At 32.4% G+C, this 26,364-nt stretch overlaps 4 protein-coding genes across 6 annotated transcripts; 2 read left to right on the top strand and 2 right to left on the bottom strand.

Moving 5' to 3' along the window:
• The first annotated feature begins 367 nt into the window (after window positions 1–367).
• LOC105773102 (serine/threonine-protein kinase SRK2E) lies at window positions 368–4,085 on the top strand. Of its 2 annotated transcripts, none has more exons than XM_012594768.2 (9): window positions 368–1,056; window positions 2,153–2,227; window positions 2,324–2,425; window positions 2,513–2,566; window positions 2,641–2,733; window positions 2,873–2,965; window positions 3,062–3,166; window positions 3,238–3,336; window positions 3,540–4,085. In XM_012594768.2, exons 1-9 carry the CDS (start codon window positions 886–888, stop codon window positions 3,828–3,830), a joined length of 1,083 nt encoding a protein of 360 aa, XP_012450222.1. In that variant the 5' UTR covers window positions 368–885; the 3' UTR covers window positions 3,831–4,085. The 2 variants fall into 2 exon arrangements, with proteins under 2 accessions (XP_012450222.1, XP_012450231.1); XM_012594777.2 differs by having other exon boundaries at window positions 880–1,048.
• Window positions 4,086–4,612: 527 nt separating this feature from the next.
• LOC105773114 (flavanone 3-dioxygenase 2) lies at window positions 4,613–7,018 on the bottom strand. Its single transcript, XM_012594789.2, has 3 exons — window positions 6,474–7,018; window positions 5,976–6,303; window positions 4,613–5,089 (listed from the first exon to the last, which is right to left on the bottom strand). Exons 1-3 carry the CDS (start codon window positions 6,923–6,925, stop codon window positions 4,823–4,825), a joined length of 1,047 nt encoding a protein of 348 aa, XP_012450243.1. The 5' UTR covers window positions 6,926–7,018; the 3' UTR covers window positions 4,613–4,822.
• A 3,496-nt stretch (window positions 7,019–10,514) lies between these two features.
• LOC105773092 (protein DMR6-LIKE OXYGENASE 1) lies at window positions 10,515–13,171 on the bottom strand. The gene is made up of 3 exons (XM_012594747.2): window positions 12,670–13,171; window positions 11,196–11,523; window positions 10,515–10,923 (listed from the first exon to the last, which is right to left on the bottom strand). The coding sequence occupies exons 1-3, from the start codon at window positions 13,119–13,121 to the stop codon at window positions 10,666–10,668; spliced, it is 1,038 nt and encodes a 345-aa protein (XP_012450201.1). The 5' UTR covers window positions 13,122–13,171; the 3' UTR covers window positions 10,515–10,665.
• A 6,932-nt stretch (window positions 13,172–20,103) lies between these two features.
• LOC105773078 (B3 domain-containing transcription factor VRN1) lies at window positions 20,104–22,598 on the top strand. Of its 2 annotated transcripts, none has more exons than XM_012594723.2 (5): window positions 20,104–20,401; window positions 20,793–21,237; window positions 21,309–21,365; window positions 21,439–21,638; window positions 22,019–22,598. In XM_012594723.2, exons 1-5 carry the CDS (start codon window positions 20,342–20,344, stop codon window positions 22,298–22,300), a joined length of 1,044 nt encoding a protein of 347 aa, XP_012450177.1. In that variant the 5' UTR covers window positions 20,104–20,341; the 3' UTR covers window positions 22,301–22,598. The 2 variants fall into 2 exon arrangements, with proteins under 2 accessions (XP_012450177.1, XP_012450169.1); XM_012594715.2 differs by having other exon boundaries at window positions 20,106–20,401; window positions 21,291–21,365.
• Window positions 22,599–26,364: the final 3,766 nt, after the last annotated feature.

Here is a 26,364-nt window from a genome sequence, read left to right as displayed (position 1 = left end):
TCTAAGGTTTTGTTCTTCTACTCATTGATGGGTATTAATCCATTATACCGATCGTTAAATCATCGCTTGAAACTTGCTAACTAGACTTTATATTAAAAATAAAAATAAAAATAAAAACTTAAAAACTCAATAACCTAAATAAAAATTTTTGAATAGTTCAATATCTTAAATGAAAACTTTCGAATAATTCAATGACCATTTTGTAACTTTTTAAAGTTGAGTGACCAAAACGTAAAATTACTAATAATTTAGTCATCCTGGATTCTTGGGTGTAGTTTACCCTATATTTTATCAGTAGCAGAAACTTATAAAAGACGTAATAAATATTAATGCATGTTTTTAAGTAACTCAAAAATGGTGTCTTCAAGCAATGGACGGTAAAAAAGAAGAAGACAATATTGCTGAAACAAGATCGCCCATTGTTTGCTTGCCTTGCACCCCTCATTTTCAGAAAAAAACCATCGTCATGGTTCAATGTTCCTATACACACACACACACACACACACATACATATATAGATATAAAGAGAAAAAAAGAAAAAGCCCCAAACAGTTCACGAGCTCTTTCATCTGTAAAATTTCTTTCTCAAATCTCAATTCAAATCCCCAGAAAGAAAAAAGTATAGTTTCTTTTTGAGTTAAACAATTTCACGAGCCAAAACCCATTTATTCAACAACCCAATCAAACGATCGTTGTTTTGCCACGTTTTACAATCACAAAAAACCCAATCACCGACTAAGCTTTGATCTGGGTTTTTTTTAGTATATCAGATGATAATGTGATGTGAGAGGTTTTGGGTTTTGCTTCTTTCATATTTTTCCTCTTTGGGTTTAGTTTTTTTTTTATTGGGGGGGGGATTTTAAAGGGTTTTAAGCTTTGAGTGAAATGGATCGACCAGCAATGGGAGCTGGGATGGATTTGCCAATTATGCATGATAGTGATCGTTATGAATTGGTTAAAGATATTGGTTCAGGGAATTTTGGGGTTGCTAGGTTGATGAGAGATAAACATACTGATGAGCTCGTTGCTGTTAAGTATATCGAGAGAGGTGAGAAGGTTAGTGTGTATTTTTCTTGTTGTTGTTGTTCTTAATTTTAAAACCCCATTTTTCTCTATAGTACTTTTTAATGGTGTTGAGCTTGTAATTGAATTTGATTTGAGCTTTGGGAATTTGATTTTCTTTTCTTAGTTCATTGCTTTGTTTTGATGATCAACTTTTATTTTGTGTTATTTGCTTGTTCTTTGTAAATGATCGAGAAGTAATAGCTGGTTGATATTTGAGTTTGTTTTCAATAAATTTGAGGTTGGAATTTTAATTCTGCAATTCATATATAAGTGGTTTTCAATTTACAAATGTGTTTGAAATTGCATGTATGGTATTGAGCTTGAAATGGACTTTGATTTGGCTGATTTGAGCTTTTGGAATTTGGTTCTGTTTTTTTAGATCAAAGGGTAAATTAGTTCTTTCTATTAAAAAATTATTTATTTGTATTATTAAAAATTGGTATGCTTTACAAAATAACCAAACAATGACACGTAGTGTCATGACATACAGATACCAATTTTTAAAAGTGGAAATGGAGGAAAATTTTGACAGAATGATCAATTTACTTTTTGATTTAATATATAAAGATTAGTTTGCTATTTTTTGAATAAAAGGATAAAATGCAATTTGACTCTTACTATAGAGGTCTCCACGGTATTTTTACCCTTTATGATCAACTTGGTAAAAGTACCACGGAAGTCCAAACTGGTCATTTTTGTTAAAAATTTTATCTATTTCTACTATTAAAAACTACCGTGGTTGCTAGAATAACTAGAAAATTACACGTGGCGTTCCACTTGTATCTCATTCCGACGTAGAAGGATCAATTTTTAACAGTAGAAATTGATGAAATTTTTAATAAAAGGACAAGTTTGTTCTTTGATTTTATGTATAAAGATTAATTTGGTTATTTTTTGATGGAACAAAATGCAATTCGACTTCTAATACAAGGGTTTCCATAGTATTTTACGGATCAACCTTGATTTTGTTTTTCTTGCTCTTTTGTTAATGATTGATCCGGTTGGTATTTGGTATTTGATATTTGAGTTTGTTTTCGATTTTCTATTTTCATGTTCCTTTTTTTCATAATATGTTGTATGCAAACAGATAGATGAAAATGTACAAAGGGAAATTATCAATCATAGGTCTCTAAGGCATCCGAATATCATTCGGTTCAAAGAGGTCGGTCCTCAATCGAGTGTTCCATCAATTTTTATCATATTTTTCGTCATCCTTGATAAAGATTTTTAACTTTGTGAATCCATGGTGTTACATTAGGTCATATTAACACCAACACATCTAGCTATTGTGATGGAATATGCTGCTGGAGGAGAGTTGTTTGAACGGATATGTAATGCAGGCCGGTTTAGTGAAGATGAGGTGTTTGATCGATTACATATTAGTCTTTATTTGTTTGTTTGGATCCCCTTTCTTCTTCTTGTCTAAACTTGTTTCCCCGGTTTGTAGGCTCGGTTTTTCTTTCAACAGCTTATATCAGGAGTGAGTTACTGCCATTCAATGGTGAGTAAACTATTGTTTCGTTGCTTTTACTAGTTAACTCGGTTTGATCCCTTTTCCGGAATTCCTCTCTGAAGCAAGTATGCCACCGGGACTTGAAATTGGAGAACACATTACTGGACGGGAGTCCAGCTCCTCGTTTGAAGATTTGTGACTTCGGGTATTCCAAGGTATAAAAAGTGCTCTTCAATTTCTCGAAGTATCCATATTTGATGCTTGTAGCTCTGTTCAAGTACCATAGTATACTTTGCTTTCATTGTCTTTGATTTCCGTATACAATATGTTGATGTAGTATACTTTTTTCCCCAGTCCTCGTTATTACATTCTCAACCGAAATCGACAGTCGGAACTCCAGCTTATATTGCCCCCGAAGTGTTACTCAAGAAAGAATACGACGGAAAGGTAATGATGCTTCGTATTTGCTTCAGATTGCTTAGTATTTGTATTTTCTTGCAAGTAAAATATATGCTAAAATTTTAATGTCGAACTAAATTTCAGGTTGCAGATGTCTGGTCTTGTGGGGTAACCATATATGTTATGTTGGTCGGAGCATATCCGTTCGAAGACCCCGAGGATCCAAGAAACTTCCACAAAACAATACATGTAAGCTCATTCCTTGGTTAATGCTAACATAGCAACTTATATCTCGACTAATGGAATCGGTTGGTTCGCAGCGGATTATACATGTCCAGTACTCAATCCCGGATTACGTCCATATATCCCCCGAGTGCCGTCATCTGATCTCGAGGATTTTTGTTGCTGACCCGGCAAAGGTTAGTTTTCTCTTTGTGCTATCATGGCTTAGTCTATGATTGTACCTGAAATGTCAGAGTTTAATTCATAACTATGCTACCCGAACTCATTGGGAATCCAGATCTGTTAGAAACCGGTACCTTAAGAAAAACGAAAAGTCCGAGCAACATAGATTTATATATTCTAAGCATATATAATATTGATTCGATTTTTATTGCAACAGAGGATATCCATTCCTGAAATTAAGAATCATGAGTGGTTTCTAAAGAACTTACCAGCAGATCTCATGGATGAGAACTCGATGAACGACCAGTTCGAAGAACCCGATCAACCTATGCAAAGTGTTGACGAGATAATGCAGATCATTTCTGAAGCTACTATCCCTGCAACGAATATGAATAATCTCGATTCTTATTTGACCGGTAGCTTGGACCCTGATGATGATATGGAAGACCTCGATAATGATTCCGAACTAGATATTGATAGCAGTGGTGAGTTAATATATGCGATGTGACTCTCATCATGCTCGTGTACTAATCTAGGGTGGTTAACTGATGTTAATCTAAGTTTATTCTCGGAAATTCGGGAGAGCTTCTTGGAAGAATCCAGCATTAGTTGCAATTAGCTTTCAAAATGAAGTGTTTATGTTCTTTTAATGAAAACCTTTGTCTCTTACTGCAATGGTGACTCCTCGTCTCTCCATGTTCATAAAGTTTGTAATAGATAACTGCGTGAACTAATTGGATTAAGTTCAAGTTTTACTGTAAAAGCAAGTATTGATATATTTGTTGAGGGGGTTGGCTCCTTCACGAGAGAAGTCTTTGAAGTGTCGTTTATCAGACAGCTGATAGGATCTCTAACAATTTAAGGTATTGTTCTTGTGTTAGAGTTTTGTCCCTAGCCTCCGCGAAGAGCGGTGTACGGTTCACAGAGGGGGCGTCTCAGTTGGTGGTACCTGTAAGACTCGGGAAAGGTGTCAGTATGAGGCATGTGAATAATAATGGAAATATCTGAGCGTGAGGCAACTCGAACCACCAACTTGAGGCTTATAGTCCCTTTACTTGCAACCATGGTACCATTTGGGTTACACATTTCCTGAATCTTGCAATACCATCAACTGAGGCGCTCTCCTCCATGAATTGTACATAGCTCTCCGCGGAGGCTGGGAACAAAACTCGATATGGAGACAATACCTTCGGTTGTTGGGAATTCGGTTGGTTGACCGACGGACGATACTTCGAAGATTTTTCTTGAAAGAGTCGACTCTGTCAACAACATTAATTTATGAAAATCATATGAAAACAATCTTTTTATTCAACTTAAAATCTTACATATAATCACGTAGCCTAAACATACTAAAAGCATATAATCACGTAGCCGAAACATACTAAAAGCATATTTTTCTATATGATACAAACTATGTTCATTATATCATATGATGAGAACTTGAAGCTGAAACTAAAAAACGGGTAATGGTTTAGAATCAGAGATGATAGAGTGCAGCAATTATTTGGATTCTGGCGTCTTGAAATGGTCGATTTGAAGGTTTTCAGCCTCGAGTTTCTTGTAGTTGCTGCCGGTTCGATTAATGTAATACTTTCCCCAGCTATATTCTTTATACTTCGCTGGGTTTTGCTCATTCACTAGCTCCTCTAGAGGCTCCACTTTGACATAGTGGGAAGGGAAGAAGAATAACGGAATCGAAAATCTTTCCTGTTCGGAATTCACCACAACTCTGTGCTCCGCACTCACATAAAGATCATTGCTCCAGACCTGCAAAATGCCATCTCGTTTTAACAATATGATCTTCAAATTTGCCTTAGATTCAATCGAAAACGCAAGTAACTTGTCTAACTAGGCCCGAAACCGTGTTTGGGTGAGCCTAAAGTTCAGCTTAGTAGTTAAATGCAACTATTTTAAGGGAATAGCATATAGCAAATTTGGGTTTTGAAACCCAACTTTTTTGTATACAACATTCAAATATCAACATCTATAACCCTTTCCTTTCTCCTCAAGCTACCACTTTTAGAGGTGGAATCCAATAGATTCGGGATTTGAACCCTGCAAACCCCTTTCCTTCTCCTAAAGAAGCATCATGGAACCCTTTTTTTGAGAGGTTGCATACAGTAGATTCGAGATTCGAATCCTAACATCTACGACCCCGTCTCTTATCCCTAAGTTACATTCATACCATCACTTTTAAGAGATGACATCCCGTAGATTTAAGGTTTAAGGGTAAACTGCACCTAAAATCACTAAACTATTAATAAGTTTACGTTTTGGTTATGTAACTTCAAAAAGTTACAAAATGATCACTAAATTATTTGAAAGTTTTTATTTAAGTCACTGAGTTGTTAAAATTATTATTGTTTGGACTTTTTAATTTATACTGTCAGCACTAATTGAAAACTCTCATTTTTTATAGTTCAGTTTTTTTTATGAAACAACTTTGAATAGCACGAATTTACGAAACAAATCCAAACAATTCAATGACTTAAATGAAAATTTTAAAATAGTTTAGTGCTCATTTTGTAACCGTTTAAAGTTAAGTGATAAAAATATAAAATTACTAATAATTTAGTGAAGTTTACCCAATTTAAACCCCAACAACCAACAATCTCTTCTCTTGTCTCCTTTGTACTAATAAAAGTAAGGTTACCTGAAGAGCATCAGCAATATTAATGATGTAGGCATTTGGGATTGGTTTGATAGGAATCCACTCCCCATCTGATTGCCTCCTAATTTGTAATCCACCGACATCGTCCTGAGCAAGAACAGTTAAGGCACCACCATCCCTATGCCTACCGACGCCAAGTGCTAGCTCGGGTGAAGGGCAAGGAGGATAGTAATTCAGCCTCAACATACCAGTTTGGTGTTTAAAGAAATCACTCAACCGGTTAGCAGGCAAACCTAAGCTTAAAGATATGAGTTCCAGCAATTTGAAAGCCAGTTTCTCCACCTCTCTACAGTACTCCTGGCATGTCTCCCTATATAGACACAAACATATTGCATCAAACAAGCACAAACCTACATACATACAAACATATATACCACCAAAATCTTAACTCAGCTTAATTTAAGTAAAATATTCAAGTGAGAATTCATTCAGACATTCAAGCAAGCATGTTGTGAGAAAAAATGTAAACCCTTTCTTCACCTAAACTCAGGGGGATTCTCAGGCCATTTGTTACTGTACGTCCTTATTTCCTCATCATCGGGATCCGGCGAAGCTGGGAGAAATGTTGGGTCTTCAATTAACATATCAAAAACCTCTTTCCAGTCTCTAACATTCTTAGTATGTTCTTCATCATGGTAACCCGTAAAATTCAAGTCATCTCGCTTAGCTTTCCTTTTTTCCTCTATGGGAAGATCGAAGAACGCTTTAGCCACCTTCTCGACTCTTTGGCGTAATTCCAAAGGCACCCCATGGTTGATCACTTGAAAGAAACCCCATTTCCGGCACGCATTACCGATCTCCGAAGCCAGTTTTTCGATTCCTCCGGTGCCGGAAACCGACATGTCGATCACTGGGATTCCATCGACTTCGATTGTACTTGGTTTTGGCCTTTGTTCTGGTTCTTGAACAAAAGCTTGATCGATTCCTCCCATGGCGATCCTTTATCAGTGCAGTAGGTAGATAGTTGACAATGTAGCTTAGCAAGCTTTATAACCATTGGATTCCAAAGAAATTTTCTTTAGAAAAAAATATTTTCGTTGGTTGGTGGTGGGTAATAAGAGAAGGAAATGTACAAAAATAATTAGCGTGAATTGGTTTATTAAATTATTAGTCATTTAATTTTAAAATATTATAAAATCACCATCAAATTATTTGAAAGTTAAGTGGGCTTTAAATTTATTGTTATATGAGATTCTCAGTCCGCACATTCTGCACCAATTTAAAACTCTCGTTTTTTTTTACAGTTTAATTTTTTTTCATGAAATAACTTTGAACATCACGAACCCACGAATCAAAATTCAAACAGTTTTTTTCTTCAATCTCCATAATTGACAGTCGGATTGACTTGGATATAAGGTATGTTCTTCTTCTCATTGAAGAGTACTAATCCATCCTACCGATCATCAAATTGTCACTTGGAGCTCAATAGTCAAACTTAAAAAAAAAAAAACTTAATAGTAACTTAAATTATTTTGTAACTTTTTGAAGTTGAGTGGGTAAAACGTGGGTGTAGTTTACCAAAAAAATATTCATTTTGGTACATGAAAAATAAATAAATAATGCTTATTTCAACTCGGTTTAGTTTTAGTATTTTTTGCTACTAACCCTTATATTGGGTGCAAGTTGCGAATTTTGTCATTTTAAATATTGTTTTTTTAAATTTCTGTCTTAACACAATTTGTAGCTGTTAAATCAGTTAATTAAATTCTGCTAATAATATTGTATTATGTGTAAGAGGTGGATTTAGTATTTAAATAATAATCATTAAATTCATTAATTAAATTATGTGACTTTTTGTTACTAATACGTGGAAATAGCAATGTGACATGATAATATATATGATAATATATTTTTCGTATAAGATTTTAGAAAATCAACAATATTTAATTAACATATTTAATTGAGTTAATTACATTAGACATCCTTAGATTTTGACCATCATTCTAAATTGATTCCCAAACTCTAAGATGTTTTAATTACATCCTAAACTATCGATGTTATATCAATCGTGTTCTTTCATTATTAAAAATGTTAATTTAATCGTTAAATGACACGTCAAATCTTACGTGGCTAAATGTGAAATGAAAATTTTAAATAAATAGTACGTTATCGTATATCTTTTAAAATTAAAACTACAAATAAAAAAGTGAATGATAAAGCTTTTGTAAAAGCTTTGAAAACTTCAAAACTAATATTTTTAAAACATCTATTTTTACAATATTCATTTTTCTTAAAATTTTATTTTAAATTATGTCACGTCGATATTACATGTCATTTAATAATTAAATCAACAATTTTAGTCATGAAAGGACTTAATTGATATATCATCGATAGTTTAGAGATGTAATTAGAATAATTTGAAGTTTAAAGACCAATTTTAAACGAGAGTCGTAGTTTAGGGATTTTGGTGCAATTAACTCTATTTAATTGCTACCGTTGAGTTTGGAATGAAATATCAAAATCTATTTTTTCAAAATTCAAAAAATTAAAGAAGATAAAAATGAACAAATTAAAATACATAAACTAAGTCCATAATATATGCATAATATATGGACTAATAGCATAATTTACCCTTTAACTTTTATTGAATAATTAATTGGCGGTAGGTAATTAGTGGGTTTGCCGTGTGGAACCAGGTTGGCTTCATCTTGTATCTTGCTCTATGGTACAAGATATTGTAATAATTTCGGTTTTCAATGGTTTAACTTTACTTTTAGTCCCTTCACTATATTAAAATTCTAGATTTAGTCTACCTATTTTGAATTTGATGGTATTTGGTCTTTCAATTTTTATAATGTTATAAATATGCCCAAATTGATAATATCATTAGTTACTATTATTAAACTTTAAGTATTTAATTGACATATAAATTTATTATTGATTAATTTTTATTTTTATCTTTTTTGGATTTTCACGTGATAATGACTGAATGACAAAAGAAATTCACTTCAGTTTAATAGTAGCAACTAATGATTTTTATCGATATGAACTAGAGGTGCTCATGGGCCGGGCCCAAAAAAACCGAAAATATGGGCCTAAAATTTTGTTCAGGTCAGGCCCGAGAAAAAATTCAAAAGCCTGAGCTCGGCTCTGCCCGGCCCATTTTTGAATAAACACCAAAAATTTATTTTAAAAATAAAAAAATTAAAAAAAGTATTTTAAAATAAAAAATAAAAAAAATATATTTATTATATTCGGGCTGGGCCCGGGCCAAAAAAATGGTGCTCGAACGGGCCTCATTTTTTTCCCAAGCCCATATTTCGGGCCTATATTTTTACCCGAACCTCCCATACTTGGGGTGGACCTTCGGGCCGGCGGAGCACCTCTAATGTGAACTAATTCATAATTAAGAACTAAATATATCAAACTAAAATAGAAGGGTTAAATCTCAAATTTAAACAAAATTAAAATTTTTTAATTAAAAGATAAATAAATTCACTGTTTTGATTAAGACATGTTACATTAATCCTTTGCTGATGACGTGTTTCTTAAAATGGAATTGGATGAATTAATTTCCCATTTTCATGATTAAGTTAATAGGAAAGACAAAAAAATTAAGCATTCTCCATCAAACCAATTCAATTTTATTATAAAAATTAATATTTCGAATCTCGGAACATAATTTAAAATTTTAAAATTGATTTAAATCGAACAATTCAAAATAATATAAGCTTGAAGTAACTGAAATTGAAAATTAGTTTAAACATATAATGATTTATTCTAAAAAACCTGAATTAATTTAAATAAAAAGTTAACAAATCAAAATGATTCAAAATTTTAATATTCAATTTATTTGATTCGATCGAAATCTGACGCATCACGCTAAATTGACAAGTTTACAAATATATGCAATAATTTTGTTTTGGCTTAATACATTATTTGGTATCCAAGTTTAACATTTTTTTTTCTAATGTAGTACATTTATTGTTTAAGTCGAATATGATACTTGTATTTGACAAGAGTCATACATTTTGATACAATGCTAACTTTTTAGTGTTTAGCTAGTTTGTAATCTCGCATTTATGCACGATCGGTTGTTTATATTAAATTTCTAATATTAGTTTTTGTTTAAATTTTTAATAAAATTGAACAAGTAATTTAATTTTAAAAATATTTAATATTAAAAGAATACAAAAAGTCATCATGGTTTAAATATTAATATTAATATAATATTATTAATAATTTCTTACAAGTTATTTATTATATATATTATTAAATTAATTTTTAATGTTAAATTTTTTGTTATTTTATATTTATCTTTGCTGTAATTAACTCTTATTATATTTGAAAACATAAATTTAAATTGATAAATGTTATTCATATTTGTATTTAAAAAACTGTATTTTAAGCTTAATAATGTAATATTCACTAATTTTAATATTATAACATTAAAAATTAATTTAATTAAGTAAAATATTAAAATAAAAAATAATTTATTTAAAATCAAATTTATATTTAACATAAACAAAAGTCATGTAATAACTTTAAAAAAAATTAAAAGATAAAAGAGTAAAAGAATAATTTACCCAAATTGTAAAACCAACCTCACATTGCAATATATATATAGGTTTGATTAACTAGAATATATCTAAACTTAAACTACAATAAATCGGGACTGAACTAGTATCCCGAACAGCCCCAACCTTTTCCGACGGTTCGAAACCGGCAAAAATTAGATGATCTTAAAGTCACTAATTTGGATGTTTTGGACCTCAAGTTTCTTGTAATTACTGCGGTTTCTAGCCACGTTGAACTTCCCAAAGTTGTATGGTTTATATTTGGGTGGGTTTCCCTCATTCACAAGCTCCTCCAATGGCTTCACCATCACATAGTGAGAAGGGAAAAAGAAGATCGGAATCGAAAACCTTTCCCGTTCCGAGTTCACCACCACCCTATGCTCCACGCTCTCGTAAGCTTCGTTGCTCCAAACCTGAAAATCCAATATCATTTGACCATCTTTGACAGTTTCGTGTAAAACCATAGTATTTTTCATCAATGCGATCATACTAACTTTAGAAGCAAATTGTTATGAACTCAATAAATATATATATGATAATAAGCAATTTTTTGACAGAAAATACTAATGTTGTCGATGATTGAACTAAAACTTTTAAATTAAAAAAGCAAGAGGATTTAATAATAACTTTTTAAAATCTATATGCAAGAGCTTGGATAAATTAGCCCAAACTGAACTGAAGTTACCTGAATAATATCACCAACATTGATGACCAAGGCATTTGGGGTCGGTTTAACAGGAACCCAGACACCGTCCGATTTTCTCTTCACTTGTAATCCTCCGACATCGTCTTGAGCGACGATGGTTAAAGCACCGGCATCCTTGTGTCGACCTACACCGAGTGCTAGCTCGGGGCAAGGGCATGGAGGATAGAGGTTAAGTCTCATCCTGCTTAGTTGGTCTTCAAAGTAGCCATTGAACCTATTCGATGGCAAGCCTAAGCTCAAAGCGATGAGTTCCAATAGCTTGTAACCCAGCTTTTCAACCTCTCTTGCATACTCTTGGCATACCTCCCTGGCAAACATTAATAGACTGGATTAACATGGGGCGTAAACTAAACACTTGTTACGATTCCATTTGAAAAAGAGCTCGCATTCCACTTGATCATTGTTAGCCTCAAGTTAATATTGAGCAAATTGAATTTGAGTACCCTAATGGGTTAACTCGAGGTTCATCTCGTACTTTAATCTTTAATTCGAGTTCAAACTCAAATATAAATAAGTAAATGATCTTAATCAAACCAGCTTGAGCAATTTCATTTCTATCTTGAATCAAAATAGTTAAAGAAACTAATATGATTTGTTAATTTATAAAGCAATTTTAAACAACAATCCCAAGATTTCTATAGGCAGCTAAACTATCAAATTCTACTACGGAACAGTCATAAGGGTGTTCCTACTGAGCTCAAATATTAACAAGTTTGAACTTGATCTGAAATTCGGAGCTCATTACTCAATTTGAGCTCGATCAAACATCTATTTTTAAGTTATTTTTAAGTTTAATTTATGTTCGAGATATAATCAAACTATTCAAACTTGAGCTCGATTAAACTCATTTATCGGTTTTCGTTTTCAAACTAGATATTACTAAATTTGAATTTAACTTGATTGATAGCTTGCTACTCAAGCTCAAGCTCGGCTTGATAATAACTGAATTGAGTAAGAATATTTTTCTATTCAAACTTGAACTCGAATAGCTAATGCTAGTCTCATTTACACCCTAATCACAGATTTGATCATCTCTACCAACCAATCTATCAAACACACCAAAGGGAAGCTTGATAAAAGTACCATGGAGGCTCCTATAGTAGGAGTCGGATTACATTTTACTTCCTTCACTCATAAAATGGGTAAATTAATCATTGTAGTTTAGATTAAAAAGTAAATTGATCATATTATAAATTTCATCCATTTATAATGTTAAAATTTATTCTTGTAATTAGCATGCGGTATATGCGCATATGCGACACATCATGTGAAATTGTTTGACTATTCTTTTAACAGAAAGATCATTTTACTCTTTAATATGACCGGTAAAGAATAATTTATATATATATATATATATTAGTAAATACGTACAAAATATAATCTAACCAGTGCATCCAAGAGTTTACTTTTACCTAACAACATTAAAGAAAAGCGCCAATGAAAGATTACTCACCTAAACTGTGGAGGATTCTCGGGCCACTGATTACTCAACGTCCTCATTTCATCATCCTCAAGCTCAGGCGAAGCTGGCAAAAAGGTAGGGTCTTTTATCAAGAAATCAAACACTTCTTTCCAGTCTCTAACATTCTTTGTATGTTCACTTTCATAGTACCCCATAGGATTCACTTCATCTCGTTTAACCTTACGTTTTTCCTCCATGGGTTGATCGAAGAATGCTTTAGCTGCTACCTTAATCTTTTCGAGCAATTCCAAAGGCACCCCATGGTTGATCACTTGAAAAAAACCCCAATTTTTGCAAGCGTTTCCTATCTCTGAAACGAGTAGGTTGATGTCTGTAGTGTGGGATAGTGAAAGATCGATTAACGGGATTCCTTCGATTTCGATGGTATCGAGGTTGGCTCGGTGTTCGATGGATTGAATGAAAGCTTGATCCACTTCTCCCATGGAGATTAGATTGATGATGATGATGTTGTTGAAGTTTCTGCTATAGAAAGCTTGCTTTAAAAGAAGGTTAGTAATATTATGTGGCTATGGCTTATTATATATCACTTAGTTTTACATTCATTGAACATGGACGCTTTTGCTAAAAAAAAATGTAAACTGAAAACTGTAAAAATATTAAATTATTAGTAAATTTATATTTTGATCACTCAATTTAAAAATATTATAAATTAATCATTGAACTATTAAAAGTTTTCATTTAAGTCAGTAGTTGTTTTTTTTTTTAAGTCGGGCTAGTGAACTTCAAGCAACGATTTGATGATTAATACGGTGAATCAATGCTCATTGACGAGTAGAAAAGTATACTGCATGTTCAAGTTGATTTGACGATCGGTATCAGAGATTGGAGACGAAAGTTATTTAGATTTTGGTTCGTAAATTCATGACATTTAAAGCTGTCTCATGAAAAAAAACGAACTATAGAAAAGAAAGAAAAATAGAGCTTTCAATTGATGCAAACGGTGTGAGCAAGAACAGGTCGTATATCAGTGATGTTAACATCCAATGACTTAAATGAAAATTTTTAATTAGTTTAATGATTATTTTATAACTTCTTGAAATTGAATGATTAAAATGTAAACTTTATTAATAGTTTAGTGACCTTATTGTAGTTTACCCAAAAACAAACATATAAAAGAATAGGTAAAAATACTTGGCAGTCCCTCTAATATAAAAAATTGAACAAATAAATCCTACTTTGGATGGTAATTCTGAAAAAATAAGAGATCATCCAAAATTCTAACGTGACGTGTATGTTAACACAAATTTAACATGATAGGGTATAATGAATTTTAATTAAAATATATATCATACATACATTGAACATAGACATATATATGAAATCACATACATTTAACATGGACAGTTTTGCTAAAAGAAACAAACATACAGTCACACCAAGAGACCAAAACCCAATGCCTTCTCTCTAGAATCCTCCCTTTCTTTATATGCCAAAGTTATAATCAAAGTTTTCGGTCGGATTAATTTAATAAAAATTAATAAAAAATCAAGTCCAATCATCCGATTTAACTCGTTTTTTCACTTAATTCTCGAATTAATCGATCTAATAATTTTTTTCGAACTGATACTTTAACTGATATAATCTAATGCAAACAACATTAATTCTAAGTAAGAGTTAATTTGGAGTAATAACTAAAATCTCTATTTAGCTATTAAGTAACACGGGTTTTGAACTCTACTCCCCTTCCCTAATATTGATATTGTAACAGCAGGAGAAACGGTTTCATTTCCAAGTTGCTAGTGTTGTTTGAATTGAACCGGACTAATCAATCGAATCGATGAATCCTGCATGCATACAGTTGGTTTTCACAACTGCTCTCTCCCCCATGGACTTTCATTGTAATTGTTCTTTTTCTAATGAGATGGCTTATTTATTATTATTTTTAAAAAAATACATTTTCTCTGAAAGAACCAAGTCTGCTATTTGTGTGGAATTGCGTAAATTGTATTTTGATCTCTGTATTTTTGAAGGGTTAATGTAATTTCGTGTTCCACTCTGGTAAATGAACTTGGTAACCAACTGTACTTTGCTACCTGAAATGCGATGACGATTCGCTCTAAAATTATATCGCATCATCAATAGAAATTTTGCATAGAGAATTCGGGTTTTCTAGTTGCCGGCATCGAGGTCGAAAGGACTACACAAGACAAATATTGGAGTCCATCCTAGATTTTGCTCACCGCGGTGGCCCGATCATCGTGGAGGTGTTCGGAGAAGGACTTGGCTTTCTCCTGGATTGATGCTTGTGGAAGTGCTTCATGCGAATCCACGGTAGCGCTCTCACGGCTGCTACGTAGGTTTTGGTTACATAGGATATGCCTGAAAACAGGGTAACTGCAAAGAAACTAACCAGTGATAAAGTTGCTCGATACAACTGCCGTATAACATGTCATGATTGTGCCTTAACTCTTATTAACATGCCGGCCCGAAATATGGGCTTGGGCAAAAAACGAGGCCCGATTAAAAAATGGGTCGGGCCTCGGGCACAACTTTTTTGGGCCCACCCATTCCCGACCCGAATAATAAATATTTTTATTTTTATTTTTTAACTTTAAAATACTTTTAAAATACTTTTTTTAATTTTTTTAATTTTAAAATTTTTTTTAAATTTTTTTAAAATACTTTTTAAATTTTTTTTAATTTTAAAATATTTTTAAAATACTTTTTTTAATTTTTATTTTAATTTTTAAAATAAATTTTTGGTATTTATTTAAAAAAAGGGGCCGGGCCGGGCCCGGGCTTATGAATTTTTTCCCGGGCCGGGCCTGGGCAAAATTCTAGGCCCATATTTCGGGCCGGGCCCGGGCCTAGAACCCGGGCCGAAACTTTTTCCTGGACCCGGCCCGGCCCATGAACACCTCTAGTCCTCCTCAGATGATTGTTCATTTCTCTTTAGTGTTCATTTCAAGTTCTATACCGGTTTCATTGATTAGTAACTCCATAGTCTCCTTTCCTACATACTCGATCGAGCACTTGCATTCCCTTTGTTGTAAAAGGTTTTCTGGTCTTAGAAAAAAAAAGATGAGGATTTTACGAGATCATCATAGCATTATTAAGAAGGATAACAAGGCCTGCACAAACCTTGATCAATGATGGTGCAACGGAACCAGCAGGTAAACCTCCATGGTGCTGGAATCCGCAAAATTTACAGCAGAATGCTCGAGCCTAGAAAATACAATGGAAAAACGTTATGACATTCAGAGATAGACCATTAACACGAAATCTAGCAGCAGCCTACGTTATTCGTGTTTATATTAGCATGGAAATTTCCATTCTCAAATTATCTATCTACGGCATTTGCATGTTCTAAGTACCAGGAGAAATTTCTACTCAAAGTCTGAACAAGAAAACACAAAACATAGGTTCAAACACAAACAAGAAAACTAAACTCTGCTGGTTTACTATCATCTCAGATTAGTATAGTTTCAAGGTATCAGAAGGTCAAATTATTGTTTTAGTCCCTCAACTATGATCAAATTGGAGATACAATCTTTGTACTTAATTTGGCATAAATTGATTCTTTACTTTTATATCATTAGTTAGTCGTAGATTTTTTTCTTAAAAGCACCTAGACTAACTTGCCACAGTGATTATATCTAAATATATGTTATACCTTTACCTTAAGCTCCCTCACCAGACCATCCTAGGGGCCTGGCGATACGACCTTGGCAGCTCCTCGCCAGAGAAACCTGATTTCATGCCTAAATATCATATTTAGTGAGCTTATACAATCTGCAAAAGATATATTGGGAAACCTCCTTGACAGCACCCATCAATTCAACACATCCGGCAGCTAGGCCCTTCAGGTCAATTCCAACAGTGCCTTAGGCTAACACATGCCACCGTATCACTCCATCCCGAAAAGGAAACTCATGTGGTTGGAACCCACGTTCAGCCTCCATTCTCCTATAAATACCCAATAGTCTTGGCAGCTTGAATATCCGCAATAGTCTTAGCAGCGTTCTCTGCAACCCCAGAAGCCTGTCACAGCCATATGTTATCGAAGATCTAAATTTCACTTAAAAACCCAGAGATTCAAAAGAAAACAGATCTTTAATTCGAATACAAAAAAACCCAGAAGTATTAATAAAAGGGAAAAAAAAAAGAGAATAAAATTACATTTAGAGCGATCTCCTCGGCGGCAACAGCGGCGGCTTTTTGAAGATCAGATAGAACAGAGAAAGTGGAGAAAACCCAACCACCCCAACCTCCTCCACTCTTTGGTCCTTCTTCATCTTCTGGAGATTCCTTTTCTTCTTTATCTTCCATTTGTTGTGGAGGTGGAATCTTGGTAGCTTCCATTTGTTTTTTTTTTTCGTATCAAAGCTTGAAATGGAGTAGAAAAATTACTAAAAAGAGATCAAATTTTGGGTTGAATTTCTTTTTCCTGGGTTTTGTTTTAAAGATTGAAATTTGCATGAGATGTGTGTGAATTAAGGGAGAGCTTGAAGTTTGGTTGATGATGATGGCGGTAGCGGTTGTTTACAGTCGAAAATGGACCCGCCAAACGGCAATTCAAATGCGCGTTTGAAAGCAAAATCTCGCCTTTTCTCAAACGACGCCGTCCGGGTGATCCCTCTATATTAAAGTAAATGAAACGTCTGCGTTTTGTGGTGATTGGGCATTCTTTTTTGTAAAGTACACTGTTACTAAATTATTAACAAATTTACGATCACTCAATTTAAAAATAGTTATAAAATGATTATTGAATTATTTAAAATTTTTTATTTAGTACACTAATATTATACGAAAGTTTTTATCTAAGTCAATAGGATGTTAAGTTTCTTTTAAATAATAGTCTAACTAGCGAGTTTTAAGTGACGATTCGAGTGGAATAACATACATCAAATCCAAGTCGATCTGATAGTCGATGTTGGAGATCTGAGAAGAAAGCTTCACAGACTTTGGTTCCCAAATTCATAACGTTCAAAATTATTTCATGAAATAAAATTGAATATTAGAAGAGAATGGGAATGATAGTTTTCAATTTGTACAGATTAGTAATTTTAACAATTTAATAACTTAAAAGAAAACTTTCGAATAATTTAATAATTATTTTGTAATTTTATAAAACTAAGGGTAAGTTTAGATGGGCGGTGCGTTTAACTGCGGTTCGTGTAAAAACAGCGGTGGCAGTGAGATTAGATACTGTAACGATACTGCAGCGTGAGACAAAAAGTAAGCTAAACGCACCGCACCGCACCCAATCGCCCATCCAAACCCACCCTAAGTAACCAAAATATAAGCTTAACAATAATTAAAATAAATTTTAAAAAATAAAATATTTTGAATTTAAAATCCAACTCGAGCAATTTACCAACTTATATATATATAAATAATTTATTAAATGAATTATTTTATTTTCAATTATTTTCATTATGTTGGGCGCATGTGATTCTGCCATGGTCTAATCCACCCTAGCTTGACACGTGTTTAAAGTATTTTATATATTATTTAAAGTATTAATTAAATAAAAAAATATTTTGCTGAGAGAGTTGATGGTTCACGACTCGGGACCACACTGTCTTCTTTTGCCTTTTGACTCAGTGATTCTTCCTTTTTCTCACACTCTTCCGACTCAACTCACTTATGAAAACGAGTCCAGCAGATTTCAATTTAAAAATAATAATAGTAAATTACACACAAGTTGATTAAACCATACGTAAACTTATGTTTCGATTATTAAATTTTCAAAATTTTCAAAATGGTGGTTAAAATATTTAGAAATTTTTATTTAAGTCACTAAACAATTAATTTTTTTAAGTCATTACACTGTTAGTTTTAAAATAGTAACAAAATTAATAATAAAAGAGTTATACAATATCAAAATAATAATAATAATAATAAAATAATAGTAATATAATAATAAAATTATAGCATAACAATAGAAAATCAGCGGTAAAACAAAAAAAAAAACAATAGTTTCCTTTTTTTTGCAATTTTAGGTCGGGTCGAGCCTGAGCAAAAAAAGCTTACCCAAAACCCGACTTGTTTAGAAAATAAGTCTTGTTTTTTTTTTTGTCTAATCTCATTTTTCAAACCTATATTTTGTTATTTTTCAAGTAGGCCTTCGGGCAGGGCCATGGACAAATCTAGTACATCTAAAGGAAACATAATTACATCACTTGGTGTTTTGGCTTTTATTTTTCCAGAGATAATTTTAAAAATATTGAAGATTAAATTAATTTATTTTAAAAATGTTGAAAAATTTTATGAAAAAAATAAGATAGATTTAAATTAAATCACTTTAAATTATTTTTAAAATAGTAAAAATGTTAAATTATATTTAAAATTTAAGGTTCGTTGTGTCATACATCCTCAAACTATGGCTAGGATCTTAAATTGGTGCTATATATCAAAATGCTTTAATTGAATCTTCAAAATATCAATATTGTATCACTCGAACTAAGGGCGAAGGTAAAGGGCAGGTAGCTACCCTCCCTCATATGATAGATAATAGTAAAATTACATGTTAATATAATGGTAAAATTACTCTTTGATCTCTCCAAAAATTTATGATTCATCCTTATCCCCTACTAAAGTAATTTTCTAACTTTGCCCTTGACTTGTGTCTTTCCATTAAGCTAGCTATTAGAATGAGCATTAAATACCAGTTGAAATTCGATGAGCACATTTAAAACACATTAATCAAAATCATAATCGCATGTGTACTTGGATTTTACAAGTAAAAGAATAAGAAATAGCCCTCATAAATTTTACAGGCACTGCTTTTTAAACACGTTAGACCCAAGCTGTTAGTGTGATGGCTACACACGTGTTCACAATTTGCTCGATATACTTTAAATATGCTCAACATCATACCCAAATAAAACGACTAGGCTGATGGAAGTAACCAATCAATACAATACTGATATTTTGAAAACTTAAATAAAATGCTTCATAGTTCAATGACCAATTTAAAATTTAGATAATAAGTCGTGGGTCCTTGTACTATTTTCAAGTTTGAAATTTAGTCTTTTTCCTTTTATTTTTAGTAAATTATTCCCTCTACTTTTTAGATTTTGAAATTTAGGTCCAACTATTAACGTTGTTAAGATTATTTTGTTAAATGTAAGTTCATTATAACACTATTTTTCAGTTACTTTGTTATCAAATGAGTATTTTATATATTAAATGTCACACCAATAAATTTAATAAAAAAATTTAATTGTATTATCAATTGAACTTAAAGTTCAGATATTAAAATCTAAATTTGAGAAAAGTACAAGGACCTATGACATATTTTAACCAAAAAAAAAAACTAAAAGAGCAAAAGGGCTAGTAGGTGGGACACACGTTGGTCGCCTTCGTTTAAGAAAGGCGCGACGAAGAACTCAGTAGTGAGTAAGCGAGTTCAGATTGTGGTTCAACTCGGTTCAACTTTTAGGGCAAGTTGAGTTTTTTTTTTTTTTTTGGAGCTTTAAAAGCAGAAGCAGCAGTGAAGACCAGATCTGAAATCTCCATTTTCTCTCTCTTTGAGCTTTCTTCTTCGGTTTATCTCTGAAGTCTTATCATTTCAATCACTGTGCTATACACACACATATATACACACACACACACATACTTTGAAAAAAAAAAAAAAACCTTTAAAGCTCTCTTTGAAAATCAAGCATCACTGTATAATCTGGTCATCTCTTCAAATATGCCACGCCCTTTTTTCCATAAGCTTATTCTCTCCTCTACTCTCCAAGATAAGAAACTGGTAAATTACTAAAACCCCTAATTTCCTCTCTGGGTTTATAATTTATTTGATTCTTGTGTGTTTTTTTTGTGTGTTTTAATTTCTCAATGTTAAAACCCAAGTTTTTCTTTTGTTTTGAGCTCTGGGTTTGTTTTATTTTCCTTTGTTTTTGTAGATTTCAGTGTGTTTTTTGAAATTTGATTGTTTGGGACTTGTTAGAGTTTTTGTTTGCTTGATGTTGAATTTTAGTTCATTTTAATGGATTTTTTTGTTGATTTTTCTATGTATTCTTTCATGGATGTTGGTGAAAAAGCTTGTTAGTTAAGAAATTTCTCACGATGTTTATGAAAAAATCTGCAAAAATTCCCAATTTTAAAGAACCCTAATTTTGGATTTTGGGGGTTGTCTGCAGAGGATCCCTGATAACTTTGTTAAGAAATTCAAGGATGAACTTTCTGTTGCAGCTGCTCTCACTGTCCCTGATGGTCATGTTTGGCGTGTAGGGATTAGGAAAGGTGACAACAAGGTCTGGTTTCAAGAGGGTTGGCCCGAATTCCTTGACCGATACTATATCCGAATAGGATACTTTTTGATCTTTCGATACGAAGGGAATTCGGCTTTTAGTGTTAGTATCTTTAATTTGTATAATTCTGAAATAAACTATCAGTCTAATGCTCTTCTTGGTAGTCAATACAATCATGGGAAATCATATCCGTTCGATGAACTCGAAGACGATGAATGCATGTCTTCAGCTATGCAGCATTTGTTCGGGGGATCCAAACTTAACCATTGCGTTAATTGGAGCGGTGAAGTTAACCTTAATGCAGCAAAAAGCGCGAATAATCAACCTATTCGAGGTATGGTTCTTCGTTTAATGTGCTTGAACTTAAGATGATTCTGCTAATGGAAGTGAAATTGCGTACTTCAGGTTCAGAGACGCCACCACCAAAGAAACCCGGGAGGAAAAAGCAGAAGTTCGACCCTAGTAAGTGTTCTTAAGTTTTTGCAGTATGGAAGGGATTCGGGATTTTTCTCACCGGTTGTTTGGTGAAATGCAGATGATCAGGATTTGTCTGTTGGACATGAAGACGATTCGGAAATGCGGTATAGGTTTTACGAAAGCGCTTCAGCTCGAAAGAGAACCGTGACAGCCGAAGAAAGAGAAAGGGCAATGAATGCAGCCAAAGCATTTGAACCGAGTAACCCTTTCTGCAGAGTCGTCTTGCGACCATCGTATCTATACCGGGGATGTATCATGGTGAGGCATTGAATATAATTGATAAAAGTATCATGGAAGTCCTTATATTAGAAGTCAGATCGCATGTTGTTTCTTTGATTCAGAAAATGGAGAAATTAGTCTTTTTTTACATTAGATTAAAGAGCAAAGTTAAGTCTTTTTTTATTTAAAATCTCATTATGACGTACAAGGATTGTTTTTAACAGTAAAAATGGATAAAGTTTTTAATAGAATGATCAGTTTGCTTTTTGATCTAATATATAGAGATAAATTTTCCCCTTTTTTAGTAGCGGGAGTAAAATGTAATCACTTTTAGTACAATGACCTTCATGATTCTTTTACCGAATATAATCTTATTTTGGTTCTGCCATATTGCACGTTTTTTAAATGTTCTCTTGCAGTACCTACCATCTTGCTTTGCCGAGCATCTAAGTGGGGTTTCCGGGTTCATTAAACTCCAACTTCCCGACGGGAAACAATGGTCCGTTCGATGTCTTTATAGAGGAGGCAAAGCTAAGTTTAGCCAAGGATGGTATGAATTCACAGTGGAGAACAATTTAGGGGAAGGAGATGTTTGTGTCTTCGAGCTGCTTAGATCGAGGGAGTTCGTGCTTAAAGTGACTGTATTCCGTGTAATGGACGGCGCCGGACTAATGCACCGATCTCAATACAATGCCAACTAAGTTAAAACCGGCGGCTTGAGTGTACCAGCCGATACGCAACTCTTTTTCAGGTGACATGTTGACTGAGCCTAGGAAAGTGAAATACACAAAATTTTGTGGCTTGATTAACTTTGTAAATAGATTGTTCATTGAAGTTGACGTTGAACTGGATTTGAAAAATGGGGTTTTAAGCTTGATTATCATCTGTTTGATTGGTTTAAAATTTTCATGGCATATATATATATATGTATGCATATGTATTGTGCTACTTGTACTTTTCAATGGGTTTTTTAGGTTAAATTTTGTTGTTAATCCTGTATTATGGTTGTTAATTTAGTCCCGTTTTGCTATTTTAAAAATTTTATGCGGCAATATATAATTATATGTATAATATCATGTCAGATTGTTATTTTCATGTATTATTCACAAAAATCAACTAATGAATTTAGCGATTATTAGTCAAATTTGGTCGGAGAATATAGACTAAATATCAAACTTTAAGTGGAATTTAGGTTAAAATGTGTTGATTGTCTTTGTAATTTGACAAAATTTGGGATTTGATCCTTGTATTGAAATAATAAAAACTAAGTCTTTATTTTTCTAATTGAGAAATCAGAGTCTTAAGCACCATCATTGTTAGTGTTTTCCATTAAAATTTATTAATTTGGCACCTTGTTTAGGCTGTGTTCTTTAGTTGGTATGGAAGTTAAAAGAGAGAAAATTGTGGGGTTGTTTCACACACATAAAAAAAAAAAAAAAAAACCCACCTATTTACACTGCCTGGTTTCTGTACCTTTTTAAAATTTTGTAATTTGGTCCCTTTTACTTTCGGAAATTTAATCTTATGTTTATCTGATTTAAAACCTAAAGCCCAATCAATAGCATTTGTTAATTGAGCTTGAAATTCTGAATTAAACCTTTGAGTATTAGAATGATACATATTCAAGTTTAATGGAGGGAGACTAAATTTAAAAAAGTTGAAGAGTAGAAGGACCAAAAGCAAAAACTTGAAAGTCTATAGCTTTATTTGTTTGCTGTAAAGAGCTGATTCTAAAAGATTGCAGTGTTCAAATTACCTTTTTCTTCTTGGAATTCCTCTTTTGTGCTTTTCTAGGTGTCCAACATGAATTTGTTTTTAAATACAATATAAATATGCAAATAATTATATAAATTTAATAACTTTATAATTTACCTATTTATTTAATATTTGCCTTTGGACACCCAAACATGTTTTTCCAGCAGAAATTTGCTACTGTCCATCAATTTTTTTATATAAGTGGTTTGCAAATTGTGATATTATTCCAAAGTCTAATATAAGTGGGGTTTAGTCCACAAGGATTCGGTATAGTTGGTAAAGGTTGAGACTTTGAGTGCGTAACTTCAAGTTTCATAATGCGCAAATGTTATGTGTGATTCTCTCTTGTTGTTTCTAGTTTTATCTGATTGGACATTGTTGAGAGGGCCTGGCTCCTTTGGAAAACTAAACCCCTAACAATGGTAAGGTTTTGTCTCCCGTCTTTACCGAGAACCTTGTGAGTCTCACGAAAGGAGAATGCCTCGATTGGTGTTGTAATGTATTTGTACTTGAAATTGTGATTGTAAGCTCCTTTAATATATGGGGTAATTCTGCTCTCGATATTTGTATTCTTTGGAGTTTTGCAAAATTTAAAATTTAGTCTCTCATAACTTGTTTAGGTTAAAAATTAAAATCCATTTAATAACATTGTTAACGAACTTCCGTTAAAATTTTGAATATGTAACATTTTATATTTAAAAATTAAAATAAATAAATAAATAAAATGATTAAATTCGTAAAATTAAAAATAAAGAGTTGCAAATTTGCAATGCCGTTTTATAATGGATTAAATCCAAAATAGTCCCTCAAACTATATTAGTTTTTCCACTTAGTATCTAACTGTTCTTTTTTAGTTAAAAATGATATCTAAACTATTAATTCGTCTCACTTTACCCCAATACAAATTCCAACCAATCAAAACGTGTCATACGTCACATTCATATTGGATGTCGTACATTTTTGAAATAAAATGAGACGAAATTAATAGTTCAAGTATCGCTTTTAACCATAAAGCTTTAGCCTTTAAATATCTAAGTGGAAAAATGATAAAAATTGGGGGCCAATTTTAGAATTAAACCTTTTATAATCAATGACTATTACAAGAAGTACATGGCAATACATATTCAAACAATTCTTTAAATATCCGATTCAAACATAAATGAAATTGCAAACATAACCCTAAAAAAAAATATTAAAATTCAGCTATAAAGATGTAAATGTTCAATTTCGATCCAAATATCTTCACCCATTAGCCTCAAAATTTTCCTTTTCACTTCAATCCTGTAAGGCACATCACCCTCAACAACACCCTTCGCTTTGTACACAACAATTTTATCATAGGCTTTGAGCCCTTTAGCATACACAAATTGAAGCCACCCTTTAGAAAAAACCGGCTTCGCATAAACCCCGTCTCGACGAATACATCGGAAACTCCATACTACGTCGCCGGTGTCTTTAACTTGCAAATCGAAACATCGATGATCAGTGGCTGTGTAAGGAAAGAGATACAAAATACGGGTCGGGACGGATAATCTTCGTTCGATATCAGTTTGTGTTAGTAACTTGGAAAATATTAGCTCCATATGTAATATATGTTTCATTAACTTACCTAATTCTAAAGCTTCAACACACACTCATATACACACACGCATATATCTCTATATATAGAATGCTATGTGGGGGTTTTATCTTCATGGGATTTTCCTGGAAAATGTGGGAAAATTATAGAATGTTGACTGGGGAAGACAAGTAATTTCCGTTGGGAAGTCTTCCAAGTTTCTTAGGTGTTGGTATTAATGTTTTTCTAATGTCTTGGAAGATTGCAGGTTAAGCTATTATTAAAAATTCAAGGCGATGTCGTGTATCTTCTCGAACAATGGTCTCCTTTTGATGTGTATACTAAAAGAGAAACCGTTTTATAAGTACAATGAAATTACGCCACGCCACACGATGTGGTAGAAATTATTTTTTTTGACAATGACAACATTTTTAGAATTAAATAAATTATTAAAATATTTATAAAAAATTGGCTCAACTGCTCTGAAGTGCTTCCTTGCAACTGGTCCAGTTTAGATAATGGTGATTTGATTGATTTGTGTGATTTAATTAATGAAATTATTTAAAAATTATGAAAAAGATCGGTTCGATCATCAATTCAATTGGTTTTTTTTTTCCTTAGTTCAACCAGTTCCGAATGATTCACGGGTCAATTAATATAACATCTATCTGGATCAATTCTTGATCCAATCGGTCAATTTAATTTAAACATCATTAAAAATGAACGAATTAAAATACAAAATTAAATCCATAACTTAACCTTAATGAAACTATTAAAAGCAAGTTTTGAGAAGTAAACAACTATTAGAATTCTTGCAGATGACTAAATTAAGCTACAAGTCCATCTCCAAAGTCAATTTTATATAAAAAAATAAATTTTATTTATTTCTTTTTTAACGAAATTTATTCCTAAATTTATTAATTTTATAAACTACAATAATATGATAAGAAAAATAATTAAACAAATCTAAATTAATCGATTTTAATTGGTTGATATTATTATTGCAACATTTTAAAGAATGTGAGTGGTCCATTATTAATTGATGTAGCGATTTAATTTTTAAAAATATATTTTCAAATGAATATTAAAACTATACACGAACTTTGATTCAATATGCAATGCCATACGTGAACTTTGCTTTTGTACAATTTAATACATGAAATTTTGATTTGATTCAGTTTTCACAAATAATTGGCAACATTATCGAATTAGCACCACTTTATGTTAATATATCGCATACACAAATAATTATATTAATCCAATATGAAAATAAATTTATGTATCCATTTCTTTAAATATGTACAATTAAATTAAAATCGGGCTTTTAAAATTTATAGTTGTTGGGCTCTTTGCATTATTTGTTTATTTATTTTTAAGATCCTAATATAAGCTGCTCGATTTTTATTTTATAATTCATGTAATGTAATATTATTCAAATAGTTGAAAATAATT

The sequence above is a fragment of the Gossypium raimondii genome, chromosome 1, assembly GCF_025698545.1.
Source record: "Gossypium raimondii isolate GPD5lz chromosome 1, ASM2569854v1, whole genome shotgun sequence".
In the NCBI taxonomy this organism is placed as follows: domain Eukaryota; kingdom Viridiplantae; phylum Streptophyta; class Magnoliopsida; order Malvales; family Malvaceae; genus Gossypium; species Gossypium raimondii.
Note: the sequence above shows the minus strand (reverse complement) of the source record. Positions and strands in the feature narration are given on the sequence as shown.

What these genes read in the sequence shown, in the direction of transcription:
- LOC105773114 (XM_012594789.2), bottom strand. Translation starts at nt 6,925, where the DNA reads ATGGGAGGAATCGATCAAGCTTTTGTTCAAGAACCAGAACAAAGGCCA. An exon ending in GAGAATCCCCCTGAGTTTAG is followed by an intron (nt 6,304 to 6,473) that starts GTGAAGAAAGGG and finishes GTGTCTATATAG; the next exon opens with GGAGACATGCCAGGAGTACT. An exon ending in ATATTGCTGATGCTCTTCAG is followed by an intron (nt 5,090 to 5,975) that starts GTAACCTTACTT and finishes GGCATTTTGCAG; the next exon opens with GTCTGGAGCAATGATCTTTA.
- LOC105773092 (XM_012594747.2), bottom strand. Translation starts at nt 13,121, where the DNA reads ATGGGAGAAGTGGATCAAGCTTTCATTCAATCCATCGAACACCGAGCC. An exon ending in GAGAATCCTCCACAGTTTAG is followed by an intron (nt 11,524 to 12,669) that starts GTGAGTAATCTT and finishes AATGTTTGCCAG; the next exon opens with GGAGGTATGCCAAGAGTATG. An exon ending in ATGTTGGTGATATTATTCAG is followed by an intron (nt 10,924 to 11,195) that starts GTAACTTCAGTT and finishes TTGGATTTTCAG; the next exon opens with GTTTGGAGCAACGAAGCTTA.
- LOC105773078 (XM_012594715.2), top strand. Translation starts at nt 20,342, where the DNA reads ATGCCACGCCCTTTTTTCCATAAGCTTATTCTCTCCTCTACTCTCCAA. An exon ending in AAAGCAGAAGTTCGACCCTA is followed by an intron (nt 21,366 to 21,438) that starts GTAAGTGTTCTT and finishes GGTGAAATGCAG; the next exon opens with ATGATCAGGATTTGTCTGTT. An exon ending in TATACCGGGGATGTATCATG is followed by an intron (nt 21,639 to 22,018) that starts GTGAGGCATTGA and finishes GTTCTCTTGCAG; the next exon opens with TACCTACCATCTTGCTTTGC.
- LOC105773102 (XM_012594768.2), top strand. Translation starts at nt 886, where the DNA reads ATGGATCGACCAGCAATGGGAGCTGGGATGGATTTGCCAATTATGCAT. An exon ending in ATATCGAGAGAGGTGAGAAG is followed by an intron (nt 1,057 to 2,152) that starts GTTAGTGTGTAT and finishes GTATGCAAACAG; the next exon opens with ATAGATGAAAATGTACAAAG. An exon ending in AGAAAGAATACGACGGAAAG is followed by an intron (nt 2,966 to 3,061) that starts GTAATGATGCTT and finishes ACTAAATTTCAG; the next exon opens with GTTGCAGATGTCTGGTCTTG.